The sequence below is a fragment of the Erpetoichthys calabaricus genome, chromosome 8 (genome assembly GCF_900747795.2).
Source record: "Erpetoichthys calabaricus chromosome 8, fErpCal1.3, whole genome shotgun sequence".
NCBI classification, from domain to species: domain Eukaryota; kingdom Metazoa; phylum Chordata; class Cladistia; order Polypteriformes; family Polypteridae; genus Erpetoichthys; species Erpetoichthys calabaricus.
In genome coordinates this window covers 99,220,394-99,244,961 of record NC_041401.2, presented here as the reverse complement: position 1 = coordinate 99,244,961, position 24,568 = coordinate 99,220,394, and the positions used below count along the sequence as shown (strand labels likewise).

General features: G+C 37.2%; 1 protein-coding gene across 1 annotated transcript in view; it reads left to right on the top strand.

The window, feature by feature from the left end:
• Nucleotides 1-24,568, top strand: part of rfc2 (replication factor C (activator 1) 2) — a 49,516-nt gene that overhangs the window by 5,782 nt on the left and 19,166 nt on the right. The window contains exons 3-5 of the mRNA XM_028807150.2: nucleotides 14,158-14,199; nucleotides 19,831-19,937; nucleotides 24,193-24,294. Coding sequence (XP_028662983.1) covers nucleotides 14,158-14,199; nucleotides 19,831-19,937; nucleotides 24,193-24,294 — 251 coding nt within the window. The remainder of the gene's footprint in view (nucleotides 1-14,157; nucleotides 14,200-19,830; nucleotides 19,938-24,192; nucleotides 24,295-24,568) is intronic.

The window sequence follows — 24,568 nt, the reverse complement described above, 5'->3', positions numbered from 1 at the left end:
TAAATTTATGTGGAGGTGAAAAAAAAAAAAGTGTGCATCTTTTGTGTATCAGACATTGCTTTCGTGCTGATTGACTGTCATCAATATGAATATCCTCCCAAAATTCCTATATCTAGTTATCTACTAGCTAGCTATCAGAGATTCTCCCATATATATTTTTTTTTAGTACTGATACCAATCAACAATTTCCTGTTACTAGAAGTGAGTGATTCCAGTGCCGGTTTATTTTTGTTATCCTTTCACTTTTTTCCCCACTCATGTCCTGCAATACCAGCCATGTGAAAATCTTATCTTCTATATTAAGTTTTTTATTATGTATATAATTAAAATTGCATCCCACATATATTACCTGTTCATTTTTTATTTAAAAAAATTGTGTGGACTAATTGTTCAGTGACCATAAAACACTAACATAAATAAAATCCTTGTAAAGCATACTTTTTAAAACTTTAACATGTGTATTTATTCATAATACAGTGGAACCTCGGTTCACGACCATAATTCGTTCTAAAACTCTAAAACGTGAACCGAAGCAATTTCCCCCATAGGATTGTATGTAAATACAATTAATCCGTTCCAGACCATACGAACTGTATGTAAATATATTTTTTAAATTTTTAAGCACAAATATATTTAATTATATCATAGAATGCACAGCATAATAGTAAACTAAATGTAAAAACATTGAATAACACTGAGAAAACCTTGAACAACAGACAAAACTAACACTGCAATAGTTCACGCTATAGTGCTAGGAACTGGCTCGCTAAAAACACTTTTTTTTTTTTTTTAATGAGTTTTAAGCACAGGGGAAAAAATGAACATTTGAAAAATCCGTAATTTAATAAACCACCAAGAAAAGTAACATTGCAACAATGCAGGCTACAAACCGATCACTGTAAACAACAGAAAACAAAAACAAGCCTTCTCTACCTTATGCGTCTCTCTCTCTCTCTCTCTCTCTCTCTCTCTCTCTCTCTCTCTCTCTCTCTCTCTCTCTCTCTCTCTCTCTCTCTCTCTCTCTCTCTCTACACAGGGAGAGATTGAACATGTACAAACCGAAAGGGAACCTGGCTTGTTCGTATATCGAGTGTGTGGTCGTGAACCGAGGCAAAAGTTTGGAGAAGTTTTTGGTCGTAAACCGATTTGTATGTGTACCGAGACGTTCGTGAACCGAGGTTCCACTGTACTCATGCTGTTAAAGACAATAAAAATTCTTTTCCTAATTACAAGCCAAAATTCTAATAAAATGTTTGCGTTTATCAAGAAGATAAAAGATTAGCATTGAGACGTTTACATGTAAAATCAACACATTTGTCTCTTAAGCTAACAAGCTTGTTGTTTACTAAGCAGCAAAGGCTAATTATTCTTTATCTGTACTTTTTCCAGTTAGAAGTGTAAGCTGCTAACTAAATGTCACACTCACTGTTCACACTCTGACAAGGAGTATCTGTTTTAATTACAGGACAAAACAAGAAAAGTCTGAACTTTTTTAACTTATGCAGAAGATGCAACTCTCTTTTCTCACACTCCGCTGTTCCTATCCATGCATATCACAATTCCTCAGATTCTGTTTTTTCATTTTACTACTCCACTTTCTTTAATGTAAAAGCCAATATTTCTCCCTTCACTCCCTCCAAAGGTCTGACTGTCTTTCCTGTTTACAGGAATTTCTGCAGCAAATTTGTAACATAATATATATGATATTCAAAATAGCCACACATTTAAAAAGACGACTTTATAGAGATCTAATGCTGAAGGCAACATGATACTCGCCTAACTTTTAGTTTTATTTCTGGGCCAAACATTTTCTTTTCATGAAGTATTGGAAATGGCCAGTAGTCCACAAACCTGCACCTCCATGTTTAGTCATGGTAAAAAAAAAAAAAAAAAAAAAAATCAGTTTAAAATTTGCCTGTACTCTTTGCTCTGAGTTCCTGTCAGCACTAATTATCATTGATTTAAAAGCAGATTTTGTAGATTTTTTTATGCACGTCAGTATTTTCTTAATGTTGCTAAAAAGGCATATACTGGCAGATGTCAGATTTAGGCAGCCTTGACTTAGGCCATTCCACAGATAGGAACAGGAACATAAAACCACAACATTTTTCTTTTCTGCTGAATTTCAATTAATTTTTATCTAGCAGCTATTGTTTTTTTTTTTTTTTTGCCTATGAACAAAGTAAACTAGTTTTGGCACACTAATGGTGACAAATAGTATTGCATAAGTTTGTCACCCTTTTTTTTATCATTTTGTGCTTTCATGAGCATGTGTCATCGAATATAACTAGCAACATGTGCAGCAATGTAATATGCTCAAATACAAGTAAGTGGATCGATCAGCAGCTGGCTCTTCAACTGAGCAGTTGAAACTGCTGATTGTAATTTCTAACATCCTAAATGTGTAATCTAACCATGTCATCTCGGACATTGTAACTGCTGAGGGATCCATCATCAGTTAGTGTTTGGTGTGATCATTATGCATTTTCCAAATCTATCAGGTACTTTGTCATTATCAAAAACTGTAGGATATTTAAGTATAAGGTTGATATACTGTACATACCTGTAATTCATTCTAGTTTAAATTATTTGTGTTTTGTGGTTTAAAGTTTAGTAGTACCGCTTCACTGTTGGAAACATTTTTTCTTTAAAACAAATAATCAGACATGCATTTTTGATTAGTTTTTTTTTTTCTTTTATTTGTTTTTTTTTTTTTAATTAGCGGACATTTTCAGTTTAAGTTCCAAATTGCAATGCATACAAAATTGATTTACAAACATCTCCAGGAATGGAACTTATTTGTAACCTAGGGTCCGACTTGTATGTATTTTATAAATGCACACTTTATGTCAATGTTATTTATTTCCCTCTACTTTATGGCATTTGCTTGTTTAAATTTTAAATAAAAGAAATATACCCCTCCTCAATCCATTTCTAGTTCTGATGTTTCTGTAGTCTTGTTACGCTGAAGTTTCAATTATGTGTTATATGAATAGATTTTAAAAAGCCTGATATAAAAAGATGCATAGTTTGTGTAATTTAAGAAAATATTCAGCTTGGAATATGCATTTATTATTTTAATTTTCAAAAAATCCAAAAAGTTGAAAGTTAATTTTACATGCTGTGTGTAAAGACTGCAAATCTCTGTATTGCCAGCAATGGATTTTGACATAAACATTGGCAGATGTTATTTTCAATGGTAGTATGAATAAACCACTAGGTGGCAGTATTGCCCTTTTATGTAGAGCGTTTTCCTGAAGTAGGTACAAGCACCAGAAAGAGAGAGTTACACAGTGGGGGGTCTGCTGGGAAACAAACAGAAGTTTGCCATGCTTATAGATGGCAATGAATGGGGTGTGGAAGGACCTACGGGGTGTAGACTTAATTTTTTTAAGGTGTGCAAGGTCAGCTACCAGTAAACTTTGGTAACATCGTTTTTGGCCCAGACACCAGCATTTATGCAGGTGCAGAGATAAACTACACTTTCCACAACGAGCCCTGTAGAAAATGCCCAATAACCTTATAATATGCAGCAAAAGATAGGAAAGTCCTAGAGAACAAGGAAGAATGAAACAGCATTCTTTCAGATCACTAGGTCACTGAGGCTGATTTCATCCAGGAATTAGTGGATTTTGCAGACACTGTTGGACAGATGTTTGAGATAAAGAGAATGCTATTGTTCTGTGTCCTTCTAGGGCTGATAGCCCAGGAGTTTCTGAACCCAGATGCCACTTCTGAGTGTTTCATGATGAGTGCAAGTGATGTTGAAATTCCTCTTCCTGATGGACTACAATCTTGTGATTGTACAGTTGGTACAAACGAGTACTGAGTTGACAGAGACAGAGAGCCAGCAAAACAGACATGAATAAAGAAAAAGAAAGCAACTTTTTCTGTTTGGAGGTAGGAAATTAGCAAGGTCACCCATCAGACACTGAAGTCCATGTTCATCAGTTGGTGGTTCATAGGGCACATCCAGTCAACATGCAAGCTTTTTTTAGCATCTTCCTCTAACACAGCGATTTTCAACCTTTTCTCATCATGTGGCATACATAAGCTAATTAATTAATTGACAAATAATAGGTATAAGTTTGATTGATTTACAAGAAAAAAATAACAATAGTAATTACCTACCCTTTTTGCTCCAAAGTGGCTTTTTGTAATAAAAAAATAATATTCAAAATTATCAGGTGCATTATCAGGTGTATTTTGAGCAGGTGGCACAGTGGTAGTGCTGCTGCCTTGCAGTAAGGTGATGATGGGTTTGTGTCCTGGATCATCCCTGAGTGCTTTTTGCAAAGTGCTTTGAATAGCAAGAAAAGCGCTATATAAATGTAAAGAATTATTATTATACGTGATTATGTATGGTCAAATTCAGCTTCGGCATAGTGGGGGATAAATAAGGACATTAGATGTGTTCGACAATAAGACACATTCATTGAAATAAGTACACAGCATGATGCACATGCAACATAAACATAATTTGTGTATTATTGAAGAAAATGTTCATATAAATTGATTATATAAAAGTTTTTAGTATACAAATATTTTATCAAGTTGAGACATGTAAACTAGTTAGAAATGCATGAAATTATACATTTATTGCTTTATATTTCAAATATAGTATAGGTATATTATTAAAATGATATATACATCATATAAAATGGTATACAATTTGTGTTGTAGACTTTTGTGTTGTATCTCTTTAAAGAAGTCTTTAATTTGTTTTAAAAAAAATCTTGTGGCACACCAGTGTACCACAGCATACCGATTGAAAATTGCTACTCTTAACATGTTTTTTTTTAAAATTTATTTCAAAATTATGTAGAATCTGCAAACATCGGACATCTATAAAATTGGACTCCTGCTAAGAGTTTGAAAGGAATTGGTGCTCATTTAGATTAACAATATATGCAATGTACTAGAGAGAATTCAAAGTCAAAGTGAACTTTATTGACATCTCAACCATATACAAGTATACAGATAGACGAAATTGCGAAGCTCAGGGTCCACAGTGTAACAACATGAAGTGCAAATAATAAATTAAAAATAGAAGTAAAATTAAGATTTAAATTTAAAATTAAAACACAAACAAGACAAGACATTGTGCAAAGATGAGACAAAGAAGTAGCAGCAATATTGACGTCTAGTTAGCAATATGAACATTGATGCAATGTATGGTATTTGCAATCTAGATACATAAATATAGTCAATAGATATGTAATATAATTAATAGATATAGATAATATAGAAATTATTGGTGTATGATAATAGTAATTTAAGACGTGTAAACAATGACATGTCAGAATGTTTCACAGCAGAAAGGATATCAAGAGTGTCAAAATACTTAAAGGTCAGTGTGAGATTTTTAGTTCTTCTCTACATGCACACTAGTCTTTGCAGGAAAGTGGCTTGCATGTATAAAACTTCTGTTTTTAGAGGTGGTTGAGGCAGTGTGGAAGATCCCAGGGGGCAGCATGGTGTTAAGGAGTCTAACAGCTGGGGGGTAAAAGCTATCCTCCAGCCTGGCAGATCTGGCTTTGATGCTGCAGTATCTTCTCTTAGATGACAGAAGTGTGAAAAGTCCATGTGAGGGGTGTAAGGGGTCCTGCACAATGCTGCTGGCCTTGCGGACACTATGTTTGTAAAATATGTCCTGTAGTAAAAGGAGAGGCACCCCAATAATGTTCTCTGCTGTGTTCACTATCCTTTGCAGGCTCTTGCGGTCGGATATGTTGCAGTTGCCATACCAGACAGTGGTCAGAACACTGTCAATGGTGCCTCTGTAGAATGGTGAGAATGGAAGGGGGAAGACTTGCTTGCTTCAGCCGCCTCAGGAAGTGTAGTCTCTGCTGGGCTTTCTTGATTAGTGATGAGGTGTTATGCGTCCATGTAAGTTTCTCAGTTATGTGCACACAGAGGAACTTGGTACTCATAACAGTTTCCACATCTAGACCGTTGATGCTGAGTGGGATGTAGGCAGGATGTGATTTTTCTAAAGTCCACAATTATCTCTTTTGTCTTGTCGACATTGAGAGAGAGATTGTTGTCTTCACACCATGCAGACAGCCGTTCCACCTCATCTCTGTATGCTGTTTCATCATCCCTGCTTATCAGTCCCAGCACCGTTGTATCATCTGCAGACTTGATGATGTGGTTGGTGTTGTGCGTGTCTGTGCAGGGTGAAGAGCAGTGGACTAAGCATGCAGCCCTGCGGCGCTCCAGTGCTCAGTGTGATGTTGATGGAAGTGTTGCAGCCTATCCGAACTGACTGGGGCCTCTCTGTCAAGAGTCAAGAAATCCAGGATCCAATTGCAGAGGGTGGTGTTCAGGCCCAACCTGCTCAGTTTTACAACCAGCTTTTGAGGGATGATTGTGGAGCTAAAGGCGGAGCTAAAGTCTATGAATAGCATCCTGACGTATGTCTTTTTTTTTATCCAGATATGTCAGGGAGAGGTGAAGGGCAGAGCATATGGCATCCTCAGTTGACCTGTTTGAGCGGTATGCAAACTGAAGAGGGTCAAGGGAAGCAGGGAGATTAGTGTTTACGTGTGACAAGACTAACCTTTCAAAGCACTTCATGATGATTGGCGTGAGTGCAACTGGTCGGTAGTCATTCAAGCATGTCACTGATGACTTCTTCGGCACTGGTATGATGGTGGTCGACTTGAAGCATGCTGGGACTGTCGACTGGCTCAGAGATGTGTTGAAGATGTCTGTGAGGACACCAGCCAGTTGACTAGCACATTTTTTGAGCACACGACCAGGTATGTTGTCAGGTCCTGCAGCCTTGTGTGGATTGACTCTGGATAGAGTCTTCTTCACAACAGTTATGGAGAGACAGAGTACCTGGTTAGTGGAGGGAGGTGTTGCTTTTCTCCCAGGCTCATTGTTCTGCACCTCGTTCTGCGAAGAAGTTGTTCAGCTCATCCGGTAGGGAGGCATCACCATTGCTGCTGTGTGGGTTGGGCTTGTAGTTTATAATTGTCTGAACGCCCTGCACATACGACGTGTGTCTCTGGTGCTGCTGAAGTGTTTGTTAATCCTCTGCACATATGCCCACTTGACTCTCCTTATAGTGCGAGACAGGTTGTCTCTGGCCACCATGAGGGCGGCCTTGTCTCCAGATCTGAAGGCTGCATTTCTGATCTTGAGCAGCTTGTGCACTTCTCTCGGCATCCAGGGATTTTGGTTGGCTCTTGTGGTAACAGTAATTCACAATGAAATATTTCATTATAGGCTTGTCACTTGAATTTTCCCTCAGGATTGCAATTTTCACACCTATTATTTAAAAATTCTGCTTAGTTAATGAAGTTGAAATAAAACTGCTCTTTCAAAGTAATATAGGCTTTCGTTATTGCTAAATTTACCCCATTCTGGTTTGTGTTTGGGTTGAGAGGGCAATGTAAGTTTATGGCCAGTCAGCTATGACTTATAATTTCTGCAACTTGCATTTGAATGAGTGACTTACAAATGATAGCAGAATGCAGCAGTTTTTAATGTAGCGCTGATAAAGGAATGGAGGCTTTGCATTTGTCTGGATGTAATGGACGTGGCAACGTGTCCATTCAACTACAGTATTTTTTCTAACTGGCTTCTCTGTACCCGAGACTGTTCTACAAAAGTGATGAATTAAGCTGCTTCCTTTTGTTCATTCCAAACAAAGTGTGTTGTTTCAGAACATCCACATTAACCAGACATTCATGTAGCTCAGCGTTGAAGCACGACAGAGATACCATACTGACAATACAGTCTCTGAACATGTTACCAGAAACACGTAATTGCTAAGACATTTAGTTAGCTGCATTGTTTAAACATATCAGCATACTTCATCTGTCATATACTAATTCTGTATTGTTTGTTAGGTTTTTGAAGCAGAAGGGAATGTTCATTATTAATACAACTAAAATGTAACAAACGTGATTAGTACAGGAGAGAAATGGATGCCATCTCCAGTTAGTCACTATAGAAATGGTCAATCCAATTCAATGACTATTTGTTGTTTATTTCACAGGCTATGTAATACAGTAATCCCTCCCTATATCGCGCTTCAACTTTCGCGGCTTCACTCTATTGCGGATTTTATATGTAAGCATATCTAAATATATAACGTGGATTTTTCGCTGCTTCGTGGGTTTGTGTGGACAATGGGTCTTTTTACTTCTGGTACATGCTTCCTCAGTTGGTTTGCCCAGTTGATTTCATACAAGGGACGCTATTGGCGGATGACTGAGAAGCTACCTAATCAGAGCACACAGTTAAGTTCCTGTGTGCTGATTGGCTCAGCGACTGAGTGCTGCATTAACCAGGAAGTCTCATCTCACTCATTCAGCATTAACGTGCTCCTGCTACTGCTTCAGGGGCCGTGTCCAAGCGCCAACAGAAGATGCAAATGATTGCAGAAAAGGTAAAAGTTTTGGATATGTTGAAGGAAGGGAACAGCTACACCACTGCAGGACACCATTACGGCATCAATGAGTCCACGATTCTTTTTATTTAAAAAGGAGGAAAAGCATATAAGATCTACGGCCGCAGTGTCCTTTAACCAGGACGCAAAACGAGTTGCAAGTGGACGTGATAAAGCAGTAGTCTGGATGGAATCTGCTTTAGGGATTTGGATTGAAGAGTGCTGGAAGAAGAACAACGGCGGTGCTACACAGTCGCCTGAAGAGGTTCCTTTAGAAGAGCTGTAACGGTATCCTTTGTTGTGCAGTAAAATTAAACTCATCGTTATCGGACAAGTCGTCGTGTCATTGTTGGTGAGTAACCATAATTAATTATCTATGTACAGTACTTTTTACATGTACATAGTTTAGTGTCACTGTACACACATTTTACTGTATACAATTTTTCTTGCATTGTACGTATTTATTGCTGGTGGCCTGTCTGTCGTAATGGCTGTAACATATGTGATATCGGAGACGCTCGATATCTTTAAAATAATATTTAGGTTTTATTGTATATAAACTGTTTACATACATAATTTCAACGAATCTTACCTAATATCTAAGAGAACACAAAGGGTTTATGTTGTATAATTGTGCAGGAAATGTTTATAATAGTGTGGGAGAGTTATAAGGACTTAAAATATATAAAAAGAACCATATGAACATATGATTTCTACTTCGTGGATTTTCACCTTTCGCAGGGGGTTCTGGAACGCAACCCCCGCGATGGAGGAGGGATTACTGTAACAAATTTTGTCACCTGTCGTATGGGGTGGGGGGGTCCTACAAAACGACACAACAATGGCTGTTTTACATAAATATTGAAACCTGTTTTAATCTTCAGCTGATAAGTTTGATTTCACTGAAGTATCCTTAAAGTTGGAACACGTTATTGGGGGAAAAAAGGTTGATTTAAACTAGTAAATCATAATGACTTTGTGACATTTGAATTAATTTGACTTGTCCCTTCAGTAAGTGTAATTATCTAGCTAATGTTTCCTCCGTATACTGATGAAAGCTTAAATTGTAAAACAGCAAATGTTTCAGACACAACAAGTGACAAACCTGATAAATGCAGTAGTAAAGATATTGTGTAAATGAAAATATCCTGAATAATCATGGTATTAGCCACCAATTTTTGTGGCACTGATATTTGATTTTTTTATTTTTTTTTAGAAGAGATTTTAAACATTGTGTATTTTGGTTGATGAACAGAAAGAAATCTATACATATTAATAAAAGGCAAAGCCCTCACTGACTGACTGACTGACTCATCACTAATTCTCGAACTTCCCGTGTAGGTGGAAGGCTGAAATTTGGCAGGCTCATTCCTTACAGCTTACTTACAAAAGTTAGGCAGGTTTCATTTCAAAATTCTACGCGTAATGGTCATAACTGGAACATATTTTTTGTCCATATACTCTAATGGAGGAGGCGGAGTCACGTATCGCGTCATCACGCCTCCTACGTAATCACGTGAACTAAAAACAAGGAAGAGATTTACAGCACGAGTCAAACGCGGGAACGAAGGTAAATGACGTTAATTTTTGACTGTCTTTTAATACTGTGTAAGCATACATATTAACACGTGCAATTAAACGTGTGCATTTACGGGGTGATTTCTCAGGCTTAAAGGCTCGCCTTTTATCAAATGCGGGAACAAAGGTAACTGATGTTGTTCACTGTCTTTTAATACTGTGTAACCATACATATTTACACATGTGCAATTAAACGTGTGCATGTACGGGGTGATTTCTCAGGCTTAAAAGCTCGCCTTTTACTAAAAAGGTAAATGCAAAACTATTTTCAATCATTCTATGATCTGCTTCTCACAACTGAAGGCACCGTGGCTGATGTTACGTCACTTGCTGTCCAACCATAACCTTTCCCTTTCGGGAATCGAAGCTCTGAGGTTTTCTTTTGTTCTTAATTAAAATTTAAAAGCAATACTTCACCGCTGCTAAGCCCCTCTAGCGCTGACGTCCGAGGTTCGATTACCGTAAGCAGGTGCAGTGAGTGTGTAATTACATTCACGGCATTCGTAGTCTGATTCACAATCTGATTGTATGGGTGGTTACCTACGAGGTAACGCTTATACTTGGCCACCAAGTCAGGTCGAAGTGATCACTCGAGTAAAGGCAGCTTCACAAAAAAACAGATCCTTAACAAACTGTTATTAGTATATTTTCCCTCAATTTAAAAAGGTTTTGTTTTCTTCTTAATAAAAATTTAAAAGCGGTACTTCGCCGGTGCGAAGCGCGTGGATTTGACCGACTGACACATACAGACATATTCATGAGTGCAGGTAATTCGGAAAGAAAGCACCGTGTAAACCTAAAGTTTAAATTAAGTTCGTAGACCTACAAAAGGTTTCCATTCATTTGAGGCAAGATTGCTTTTCTTCTGTACAACTATACGTTGCATTCTCAAGAGTGTGCTTGCACGGCTTCAGATATATATGTATATATATATGTATGTCTATATATAAATATGTAAGCTTATAAGTACTGCCTTCTCTTTAAGAAAGGAAGATGTAATGATACTTGATTTAAACGATTCCATGTCTTCCTGGGTTTGCGTAGCTTATTGTCAATATCTTTACACCTGTTTTTAACACTTATTTACTGAAACGGGCTTTCACGTTGAAAAATTAATAAGAAAGCTACATATTTTGGCAGCTGCTGCTTTCATTTTCAATGAAATGAAAAAAGCTCTCCAAGACAAAACGTCAATGAAGAAGAAACAGTTTGCACTATCTAAAAAGGAGAAACCCTCATTTATAAAACTTTGCTGCAGATGACTTAGCTTATTGTCAATATCTTTACACGTTTTTTTAAGACTTATTGACTGAAACGGGCTTTCACGAAAAAAGTTACGGCTTTGCTACAGGATACACCCTCCACAAGTTAAGCAAGTAAAAATAAAATATATATTTCTGTTTTATTTAAACATTTTAAGTTCGTATGCATAGCCCCATTTGGCTGTTTAATTTTTTTTTTTCTTTCTTCAGTAATATTTAATCTCCTTAAAGAAAAAGAACATATCCATTTTACTTTTTTTGTATCTCTTTAGTAATATTTTAGTGTAAAAGAATAACCAGTATTTAAACCTTTTATGTTACTTTATACATTTATTTTACACAATGTTGAAAAATTAATAAGAAAGCTACATATTTTGGCAGCTGCTGCTTTCATTTTCAATGAAATTAAAAAAGCTCTCCAAGAGAAAACGTCAATGAAGAAGAAACAGTTTGCACTATCTAAAAATGAGAAACCCTCATTTATAAAAGTTTGCTGCAGATGACTTAACTGAAAATAAATGAATAGTTCCTATGTGTATAATACATATTTATTTATTTTACTTATTCCTTTATTCCACCAACTTACAACATCTGAGGTACAATTTGTTACATTACTTTTGTTTTTTGCAGCACAGGCAGGGGAAGTGACTTCCTCAGGGTCACACAGTGGTGTCAGTACCAGGATTTGAACTGACAAGCTCCGGGTTTACTGAAATATTACTGAACAAAGAAAAAAAACGAAAACGGCCAAATACGGCTATGCATACAGATGTCCATCCGTCCATTATCCAACCTGCTATATCCTAAATACAGGAGCCAATAAGTACATATGTTTATATACAGTATATATATATATATATATATATATATATATATATATATATATATATATATATATATATATATGTAGATATGTAGATATGTAAATTTGTATATGTATATATATGTTTTTGTGGATGTGTATATGTAGATATGTGTATATGTAGATATGTATATATATATGTATATGTATATATATGTTTATGTGTGTCTGTGTGTGTATATTATATATATAAAAGACAGCAACACTCATAACAATGACAACACAATTACATTGACAATCATGTTACGTTATTTTTAAAATGTTTCCTTTTTTTTTTTTTCATAACCTCTTTAACACACTACTTCTCCGCTGCGAAGCGCGGGTATTTTGCCATATATATATATATATATATATATATATATATATATATATATATATATATATATATATATATATATATATATGACAGCAACACTCATAACAATGACAACACAGTTACATTGACAATCATGTTACGTTATTTTTAAAATGTTTCCTTTACTTTTTCATAACCTCTTTAACACACTACTTCTCCGCTGCGAAGCGCGGGTATTTTGCTAGTAGTGAATAAATTTAACACATACACATGGTATGATAAATGAATAGTCCGTGATTACCATACAGTATCATTCTTTATAAACACTGTTGAAATCGCCCATTTCTTTTCTTGCTTATACTTAACATGTATGTGATGTGAGAGAGTAGGTAATTGGATTAGGGTGTCCAAGAGTGAATGAGTGTGTCCATTAAACTGTGTGACAGTTTGGGAGTGTTTGTTAAGGTGGGGTCTGGCACAAAGAGTATTTGCTCTGTGGGAATTTGTCCCCAGGTCTGATCTATTTGTTGACCCCTGCTGTAAATTGTGGATAAAGCCTAGTTGGGCTGCAAGGTTTTATATTGAAGTGTTTTTGTTTGTTTTTTTTTTGATATTTTGAAATCTCCTTTTGTTTGTTCCTTCCTTACTTCCTTCCATGTTGTCGATTTATCTCACAGAGCAAAACCATTTTTTGTTGTTAGTTTTGAATTTATTTTCTTCTGCATATTCTAGACCAGGGGTGAGCGCAGTGGCTGTAGGTTTTTGTTCCACCCCAACTTCTTAATGAGAAGTCAATTATTGCTGATGACGGACTTGTTTCTTAAATTAACTTTTGATGCTTCATTTTAGTGGTCTCGCTTGTTAAGTTTCTCCACCCTTAATTGCTAATTTCAATCTTAAGCTACTGCATTCAGTGTTTTAATGGCTCCTTATTAGCAATAAGATCTAAATGACAAAGCAGCCAGCAGTTCTCCAGCCAGCTTTTTTCCAATTACATCAGTGTGTGTTCATCATGCACTGTTTGATTTAATAAAACACTTAATAGAAATATGAAAGTTATCCTTTTTAGGCTTCAAATCATTTGGATGATATCCTTGGAAAGGAAAAAAATCTACAATATAAGAACCTAACATTGCTCAAACTAACAAGCCATAAAATTAAATAAGGTCTGAGATTGGCAAGGATTGGTTTCTAATTAAGCAATTGGGTTGGAATGAAAACCCGCAGCCACTGCAGCTCTCCAGGGCCAACATTGCCCACCCCTGTTCTAGACTAATGGTCTTCTTGTGCTTGAACCACTGTGGCAATAAGGCATGTTCAAAAGCATACTTAAAGAAAAGAGTTATGGCCATGTTAAGCACCTTCATGACATTTCTTGATACAGTAAGACCAAATATAGCTATTAACAAGAAAAAAGTTATTATGAAATGTAATGTTTGCAAAAGCATGGAGTGGCGGAGTGGTGGCTCTGAGGCTAAGGATCTGCGCTGGTATCCCGAAGGTTGCCGATTCGAATCCCCGTCCGTGCCAAAAGAGATCCTACTCTGCTGGGCCCTTGAGCAAGGCCCTTAACCTGTAATTGCTCCAGGGGGCGCTGTACAATGGCTGACCCTGCGCTCTGACCCCAAGGGGTATGCGAAAAAAAACTAACAAACACTGTTGTAAGTCGCTCTGGATAAGAGCGTCTGCTAAATGATGTAAATGTAAATGTAGTATACATGCAATTCTGATGTAAACTGTTTCTCTCTAATTTTAGGTATTTGCTCGGGAGGGAAATGTTCCAAACATTATCATTGCTGTAAGTGTAACAAGTTTTTGAGTTTTTAATGTAATTAAAAATATAGAACTGTGTTTTTGTGCCATAAATGTTTTCTATGAATGTGAGATTTGTTTTCATAGTTATTAAATTGTTCCATTGCAGAATGCAATGTAATAGTCTCTGTTATCAGGGTCCACAAGTTCTTAATGACAACGCAAAGGCTGGTCCACTGTAGCTCATTTTAGTCCTAAAATATAGGTAGACTAAATTTGCCTTTACTTTCACTTTTCCACCAAAGCTTGTAAGTTAGAGACATGAAATTCTATAGTCGAGTTATACTGTGCCAGTGTTTTTCTTTTCGCAAGTAACTGTGCAGTGAAAGCTGATTGACTGACTAGTAAACATACAGTTAGGTCCATAAATACAGTGGAACCTCGAGATACGATCACCTCTGTATACAAGAAATTCAAAATACGAGGAAAGTATGAGCGAAAAATTCAGATCTAAATGCGAGCATTGGCTCGCGTAACGAGCCACGAGCCAGGCTGTGGGTATAGCTCGCGGCTTAGCGAGGGGGCGTGGTAGCAGTTGCGAGCCGCGATCTGCTGTGTCTGCGTTTCTCACTTAAGTGCACAGGTGGGAAACTGCCCACATCCATGATTGTTCCTGTGGCTGATGGGATGCAGCTGCCATGTCCTCCCCGCATATATAGAGAAGCGCGAGCCAGTTAAGGGGGAGAAGAAGTAAAAGAAAAGAGAGGAGAGAGAACGGAGGTTGCAGGCAGGCAGGAGTAGGAAGTCGGTGCGGGAGAGCGAGCGTGTGCAGGCTCGCGTGTAGCTGAACAGTGAGCTGAACAGGCGAGCCAAACAGCTGAAGCAGGACGGTGTAGAGAAGGTCAGCTGCATTAAGAGTGTCTCGCCTGTTGCAGAGCCCGCAGGTGAGACGCTAACAGAGAAGAAGCACCGGGGATTGTCATCTGTTTTTTAAAGACTGCATCCTTTTGATGTTTTAACCTCGTGTTAAAGGATTGTTATTCTTGTGTATTTTAAACCTCCACTTCACAACTGTTTTAAGGATTATTTATTTAAAGATTTATTGAATGCTCTACTGCACTTTGGACACCTGTTTTGATTCTTTTAATAATCAGTTATATTATTTACCAGTGTTATTTATTAAAGGTAGACTACAGTATATATAATTTATCAGTGTTATGTGTTAGGAAAATTGATTTTTATGTTAATATATTTGGGGTGCGGAACGGATTAACTGGATTTCCATTATTTTCAATGGGGAAGTTTGTTCTAGATACAAGAAATTCGCTATACAAGCTCAGTGCTGGAACGAATTAAACTCGTATCTAGAGGTTCCACTGTATTTGGACAGAGACAACTTTTTTCAAATTTTGGTTCTGTAGATTACCACAATGAATTTTAAATGAAACAACTCAGATGCAGTTGAAGTGCAGACTTTCAGCTTTAATTCAGTGGGGTGAACAAAACGATTGCATAAAAATGTGAGGCAACTAAAGGATTTTTTTAACACAATCCCTTCATTTCAGGGGCTTAAAAGTAATTGGACAAATTAAATAACTGGAAATAAAATGTTCATTTCTAATACTTGTTTGAAAACCCTTTGCTGGCAATGACAGCCTGAAGTCTTGAACTCCTGGACATCACCAGATGCTGGGTTTCCTCTTTTTTAATGCTCTGCCAGGCCATTACTGCAGCGGCTTTCAGTTACTGTTTGTTTGTGAGCCTTTCTGTCTGAAGTTTAGTCTTCAACAAATGAAATGCATGCTCAATTGGGTTAAGATCAGGTGACTGCCATTCAAGAATTTTCAACTTCTTTGCTTTAATAAACTCCTGGGTTGCTTTGGCTCTATGTTTTGGGTCATTGTCCATCTGTATCATGAAATGTCGCCCAATCAATTTGACTGCATTTAGCTGGATTTAGACAGAGTGTCTCTGAAAACCTCAGAATTCATTCGGCTGCTTCTGTCCTGTGTCACATCATCAATAAACACTAGTGTCCCAGTGCCACTGGCAGCCATGCACGCCCAAGCCATCACACTGCCTCGACCTTGTTTTTCAGATGATGTGGTATGCTTTGGATAATGAGCTGTTCCACACCTTCTCCATTCTTTTTTCTTGCCATCATTCTGGTAGAGGTTGATCTTGGTTTCATCTGTCCAAAGAATGTCTTTCCAGAACTGTGCTGGCTTTTTTAGATGTTCTTTAGCAAAGTCCAATCTAGCCTTTCTATTCTTGAGGCTTATAAGTGGCTTACACCTTGCAGTGCACCCTCTATATTTACTTTCATGCAGTCTTCTCTTTATGGTAGACTTGGATATTGATACGCCTACCCCCTGGAGAGTGTTGTTCACTTGGTTGGCTGTTGTGAAGGAGTTTCTCTTCCCCATGGAAATGATTCTGCAATCATCCACCACTGTTGTCTTCCGTGGACGTCCAAGTCTTTTTGCGTTGCTGAGTTCACCAGTGCTTGCTTTCTTTCTGAGGATGTACCAAACTGTAGATTTTGCCACTCGTAATATTGTAGCAATTTCTCCAATGGGTTTTTTCTGTTTTCTCAGCTTAAGGATGGCTTCTTTCACCTGCATGGAGAGCTCATTTGACCGCATGTTGTCTGTTCACAGCAAAATCTTCCACATGCAAGCACCACACCTCAAATCAACTCCAGGCCTTTTATCTGCTTAATTGATAATGACATAACGACGGACTTGCCCACACCTGCCCATGAAATAGCCTTTGAGTCAATTGTCCAATTACTTTTGAGCCCCTAAAATGAAGGGATTGTGTTAAAAAATGCTTTAGTTGCCTCACATTTTTATGCAGTCGTTTTGTTCACCACACTGAATTAAAGCTGAAAGTCTGCACTTAACTACATCTGAGTTGTTTCATTTAAAATTCATTGTGGTAATGTACAGAACCAAAATTAGAAAAAAGTTGTCTCTGTCCAAATATTTATGGACCTAACTGTACATCTGTTTTTCAAATTTAAAAATGGTGCCAATGAGAATAATTCCATCTATCCTTAATATCAAGGACAGGAACCGCAAATCAATTTAACTTTGTCATTACAGTTTCGTATAACATTTTTCATTAATGATGAGCACACTTCTTTACGTAGACTTATTCTACATGGCACATTTTCTATCCAATTTCCAGGACTATGTCTGCATTACCTGTGGTGTGGATTTGCTTACCATATATGGGCACACGTGCAGATTTTTTCTTGATTTCTTTACGTTACCAATCTCAGTTTCTTTAACTGTAATTTTACACGGTTGACAACTGTTGCATATGAACACATTTGAAAGCTTTCAGTCGATACATGTTACTTAGATGAGCAAAGAAAGAAAAAATCTACATTTGTGAGCATCACAACTTGCTAACTTGATATGCCAAAACAAATGATAAAAATTAAAACCAAATAATTGTCAAGTAAGAACTGAGCAGTTAGAATGTTATTAAAATGCCACATTGTCGGGCGTAATTTAAAAAATATACTTAGTGTTAGTGGACTAAAATGGCAACATTGTAGTTCAGATTCTAGTGAATTAGCCACTTTGTCACATAGCCTGTGTTCTTGTCTTCCCCCATATTTATAGCAGAATGTTTGTGGATTTAAAAGAATAAAAATAAAAATCTTTGTGGCAAAAGAAAAAGGGAGGGTTTGATTTTTCTGTTTTCTCACAGATATAAAATGTTTTCCAACAGTTTTATTAATCTGCTTAATTAGAATGAATATGCTTTTTCTCTAGTTAGAATTAAAGCCTGGAGTGTTCATCAGTGTAATATCAGCAGGTAGCCAAGCTTCATTTCAGTGTTTTTTTTTTTTTTGTTTTTTTTTTTTTTTTTTTTTTTTTTTTTTTCTTTCATTAAAACTAACCAACTAACCAGAAAATATCTTTATTGGTAGTGCTGAACGATGACTAACTGTACATGGGGGAGACATTTGCTAGACATATTTAATTGTTTTCAGTATAGGCATTGATCGATGCGGTTTCTTTCTCTTGCAAAAAATGCAGTACCTAAAATTACCACACATTTACGAGTGATTTAAAAAAAAAAAAAATAAATCTTAAGAATAACATCAAGTCAAATTCACAAAAGGAATTGAACTTTTAAACTGCTGATTGCACAATGTGAAAATCAAAATACTTACTTGATATGCATCTGTCTAATGAAATCTCAGGGAGATGCACAGGTTTGATGTTAGTTTGCAAGAGTATTAAATTACAGGTACTCCACGAGAAATTGTAGTAAATACTATAGTCTGTGAAATGGTAGTCTGAACCATTACTAAAATGGAGCGATAGTGATGACCGTGTCAGTAGGTGACACTGATAATGAAACTGATACATACAGCACTGTATAACTAAACCACCACAGCACTGTATAACTAAACCACCGTGTCTGGTGACTTTGGTTGTGTGAATTTTTACTGTGGTGTGACTAGTAGTTGCATGGCAAAAAGCAAAATGATTATGATCAAGTGTGAGGGCAAGAAAGACAGTAGTCCCCTAAGCACTGTTGACAATGCAGCAACTGTCAAAGGTTCATGTGGGAAAATGTGGAAGTTGCTTAGTTTTGCACTGTGGTTGCCTCTAATAACACATGGGCTGTGTCCGTCATGTAGGTCAGACACTGACATTCTACTCTCTTATGTGCAAACAACAGAAAAAAATAGTATCAGAAAAGTGCTTAAAGAAACACGCTTCTACTGTCGTGGTCTGACTTGTTTTTCTGGGGGTATACATGAAACTAAAGAGGCTACATGATGCATCAAGGAGCCACTATGTGATTGATTAATCATTTTATCAGATAAGTCCTAGTGGTTGAATTTAAAGATGGCCCAGTGAGGAGAACATTCACTTGAGCTGGAATTAAAAACATCTGGAAGTTTTCTTTTTAGCAAAGTCTTGTGTGTACAAGCATAGCAAAATGGGTAATATCTGTCTGTCCTCCAGCACCAAGTAAAAAGTATTAAAAACTTTCAGCTATTACAACCCTCCAGGATTCCTCTTTGAAGTTCTCACTCTACTATTTGGTTATACTAATGAAAATATGTTCCTGTTACATTGGTAACAGTTGCAGTTTTTTTTGTTTCTCTCTTATATTCTGCATTGTGAATCTAACATCTTAATACTCTCAGTGCAGATTTTACTTCTAGTGTGATAGGTAAAACATACTATTTAGCAGCTACAGTGTAAATATATCCAGCAGGAAGTTCTCTCTCTTTTGTCATGTCTTGTCAAAGATTTATTAATAGCCTCTATCGTGACATTAAATCACGACTCACTCTATTTATTTGCATTCACAGTACTATGTCAAAGATTAATCTTGTACAGCCCAGAATCAAAGTTCATGAAGTTTGGACTGCATCATTTCTAATGTTTTGCTATATTCTGGCAAGAGTGCTGTTCATTTTCTTAAACTTTTACAATAAATATAGCCCCCAGATGAAGCACTTGAATGTTGTTCACATGTTAATACTTTACTATAAGTCTAGGGCAACAATGCAAATTCCATACATGGAAAGTAACAGTGGTGTAGAAAGAAGCTAAATGTGTAGATGTTCAATCTGAAATGAGATGTAGTATTTATTCTGTGACTCTCATTTAATTTGTCCCTTCTGTGAATTATTTAGGGTCCCCCTGGCACTGGAAAGACAACAAGCATCTTATGTCTTGCAAGGGCACTGCTAGGTCCAGCCATGAAGGAGGCTGTCCTGGAACTCAATGCATCTAATGACAGGTTGTAATTGTATCTTAGAAGGAAAAAATACAAAAGAACTTGGGCCGAACTTATGAGGATTAAATTTATTTTTGGGGTGCTTTGTTTTATAACATATGCAAAAGTACTTTAGAATGTTGAACTTTGCTTTGTTTTCAGGTATGTACACATATGTACATTTTGTTGAAGAAATTACACTCCTCTATATGTTACTATGCTAGTATTTACTGTGTAAATGTTACTGAAAGTATTTAGATAATTTCCTCAACATCTTTAGCTATCTTCATCCACAAAATAACATAGCTGTGTGAAATTTACACTGGTACTTGCATGCATTGGGACAACAAGCTCTGCCAGAAGAAATGTAGTAGGTTAATTTCATGGAATTCTTGCAAAGTTATAAATCCTAAGATGCTTTGGCATGTTCTCTTCTTTAACATTATTAGCTGTTTTTACGACATAATTCCTGTATTGTGGTTCATTTGTATGATTGGGAATGGATGACAATGTAGTGTAGTTTTTGTCAAGCCAAAGCACTTAAGGGTACAGTGGAACCTCGGGTCACGACCGTAATTCGTTCCAAAACTCTGGTCGTAACCCAATTTGCTCGTGACCCGAAGTAATTTCCCCCATAGGATTGTATGTAAATACAATTAATCCGTTCCAGACTCTACAAACTGTATGTAAATATATATTTTTTTAAAGAGTTTTAAGCACAACTATAGTTAATAATACCATAGAATGCACAGCGTAATAGTAAACTAAATGTAAAAACATTGAATAACACTGAGAAAACCTTGAACAACAGAGAAAACTAACATTGCAAGTGTTCGAGCTATAGCGCTACGAACCGCTCGCTAAAAACACATTTTTTTTAATGAGTTTTAAGCACAGGGAAAAACATGAACATTTGAAAAATTCGTTTAATAAACAACCAAGAAAAGTAACATTGCAACAATGCACGTTACGAACCGATCGCTGTAAACAGAAGTGAAGTGGAGGTTAAAATCCAATAGAAAAAAGTCTTCATTAAATACAACAAGGTTAAAACAATGCTCGAATCAGTCTCTTTACCTTCCTCTTGTGTTAGGGTCAGCACCGACCCGTTTTGCTTTTTAAATGCATAAAACTACTACCTAATTTTGTTTATTGCATCAAGGCTTTTTGACTTTGTCAGGAATCTGTATTTAATTAAAAAAAAACAATTGTACTAAATTATAAAATGCTCTGGTGAAAATTATTACCTTTGTGTTGTTAGGGTCAGTTTTGACCCAGTTATAATTTAAGGTTATAAAACAATAGTTAGGGTCAAAACAAAAATCCTAAACACACTTTGAGGGGCTTCTCTCTTTGCCTGTGTGTCTCCTTACCTGAACAAACAAAACAAACAAACAAAGACAGACATGTTCAGACATGTAAGGCTTGCATAAGACAAATTTAGTTTAGCGTTGGTGACTTGCAGAGTACACATCTCCTGTTTGCAGCAGTCAAAAATGAGAAGAAGATTTAAAGTAAGCCAAGCTCTGGATCATATCTTTTCTGAAAATGAGGCAGAGGACACAGAACAGCATAGTGATACAGATGAGCAGGTTTCCAAGGAGGAAGACATTGTAGAGTATCTACCAGAAGGCACAGTCACATCTGATGAGTCTGATGAGGAGGTCACCGATGCTGAAGCTGCATTCACTCCTGATGAAACGTTCAAATCCAAAAGTGGTAACATCTGTTGGAGCTCAGTACCTCCTGACTTACATGGCAGGGCAGGTGCTGCAAATGTCATCAAAATGACCCCTGGAATCACAAGGTTTGCTGTGACGAGAGTAAGTGACATCAAGACATGTTTTGATCTGTTTATGCCATTGTCACTAAAGAAAGTCATGATTGCTATGACAAACCTTGAAGGAAAAAAGGTTCATGGCGACATGTGGAATGACATTGATGAGGAATACCTGGATGCTTATATTGGTGTTCTTCTTCTTGCTGGTGTTTACAAATCCAGCAGTGAGGCCACTGATAGTCTCTGGGATGCGTCGACAGGCAGAAATATTTTCCGGGCAACAATGTCACTTCAGTCATTTCGAATGATATCAAGAGTCCTTAGATTTGACAACAGAGAAACTAGAGAAAAATCTGACAAGCTTGCTCCCATCAGGGATGTCTGGGAAAGGTGGGTGCAGCTCCTTCCACTGATGTTCAACCCAGGGCCAGAGGTAACAGTAGATGAACGTTTTGTCCCTTTCTGTGGAAAATGCCCTTTCCAGCAGTACATGCCTAGTAAGCCAGGGAAATACGGCATAAAAATTTGGGCAGCCTGTGATGCAAAAACCAGCTATGCATGGAATCTGCAGATTTACACAGGCAAACATGCAAGTGGCATTCCTGAGGAAAATCAAGGAAAACGTGTAGTCCTCAATATGACTACTGGAATGTGGGGTCACAATATCACATGTGACAATTTCTTTACCAGCTATGACCTTGGACAAGAACTTCTCAGGTGGAAACTTACCATGGTGGGCACAGTAAAAAAAATAAACCTGAGCTGCCTGCCGAAATTTTGCAGGTGAAGGACAGGGCTCCACTTTCTTCAAAATCTGCTTTTACAGACACCACCACGGTTGTTTCATATTGTCCAAAAAAACACCGGAGTGTGATACTTATGTCCACTTTTCACAAAGACGCAGCTGTGTCATCAGCAAGTGACAAAAAGCCCATAATTATCTTGGACTATAATAAAAACAAAGGTGGAGTGGACAACCTGGACAAGCTGACTGCCACCTACACTTGCCAGAGAATGACCAGGAGATGGCCAATGGTTGTGTTTTATAACATTCTAGATGTGTCTGCATACAATGCATTTGTGTTGTGGACCCACATTCACCTAGGGTGGAACTCCACCAGAAAAAACAAGCGGAGAATGTTTCTTGAGGAGTTAGGAAGTTCCCTTGTCAAGACACTCATTGAGCGAAGGGAACGGGTGCCCCGGGACCCAGCCGCTGCAGCCTTGGTCAGACAGCTGCAGAGCTCACGTAGCACTCCTTCCACACCATCAGCAACACAAAGAGCATCAGTGCCAGCATCCTCTTCGGCCAGCACTGCCTCAACATCAACCTATACAGCCACAGCCACAACCCCACTGAGGCCACCTGATTCTAAAAGAAAGAGGTGTCAGGTCTGCCCTAGCAATAAAGACAGAAAGACAAACGTACTCTGCTTCTACTGCAAAAAATATATTTGCAAAGAACGCAAAAGTGTCACTTTTTGCCACACATGCATCTAAATGCACATGCATATTCTTGCACACAAAGACGTTTTTTGGAACTAGTGCCTCATTTCTATTGGTTTGATTTGGTTGATTGTTCGTTGTTTGCTTGACCTTGCAAATCCACATTTTGAGATTTACTTGTTTAGCTTTCCATTTATATTAAAGTTATTTTTGAAAATACTTTTTTGCCTTTTTCTTTGAAATAAATATATATGGGTCAAATTTGACCCGTAACACCATAGATGTTACTATAGTAATTAATATTATAATAAAAAATATATAATACAAATTTATTTAAGAGATGTGTTCTAATACCCCTCAGTAATAGTCAGGTAACATAACAACCTTTTATTTATTTAAATAATTCTCTTGAGGTTCATTTAATCAATTTTTTAAATTGAAAACGAGAGGTATGCTGTTAAAGTAAACGCTCATGAGGTCACAGCAAAAATATTAAAAACATTCTTTTAATGGACAAGGAAGCGTAACAAAGTAACCAAGAGGTAAGGAAAAAAAATGGATGATAAATAATTGTTTTGAGGGTAATATGGATGATTAAAGACACGGGTCAAAACCGACCCGTTAACATAAGAGATAGTAACAGAAAGCTAACATAAGAGGAAGGTTAAAAACAAGCCCGGTGCATTCTTTAACTGCCTTCTCGGCCTTATGTGGCCAGCCCTCTCTCTCGCTGCACAGGGAATGCACAGGGAGAGACTGCACATATGCGGAAATCATCGGCGCGCACAAACCGAAAGGGAAACTGGCTTGTTCGTATACCGAGTGTGTGGTCATGAACAGATGCAAAAGTTTGGCAAACTTTTTGGTCGTAACCTGATTTGTACGTATTCAGAGACGTTCGTGAACCGAGGTTCCACTGTACGTACTTATTAGATGAAGAATAAAAGTAAAAGGTCAGAAAAGTTTAAAGTGAGCTGGAGTAATTTCATGTCATGAAATCTGGTTATATGCCATTCAGTTTGTTTTATTGATATTTTTGTTCTTGTATTACAGAGGCATTGATGTAGTAAGAAATAAGATTAAAATGTTTGCCCAGCAGAAGGTAACTTTACCAAAAGGCAGGCACAAGATCATAATCTTAGATGAAGCTGACAGGTAACTGTTTACATTTTTTTTTTTTTTTTTTTTTTTTAATAAGTATAAAATGTTTTTTCATTAAATCGGGCATGTATATTTAGCTGATGGCCAGTTGATCCATTATCTCATTAATACGAGCGGAGTGGTGGCTCTGAGGCTAAGGAGCTGCGCTGGTATCCCTAAGGTTGCCTGTTCGAATCCCCGTCACTGCCAAAAGGCCACTGCTCTGCTGGGCCCTTGAGCAAGGCCCTTAACCTGTAATTGCTCCAGGGGCGCTGTACAATGGCTGACC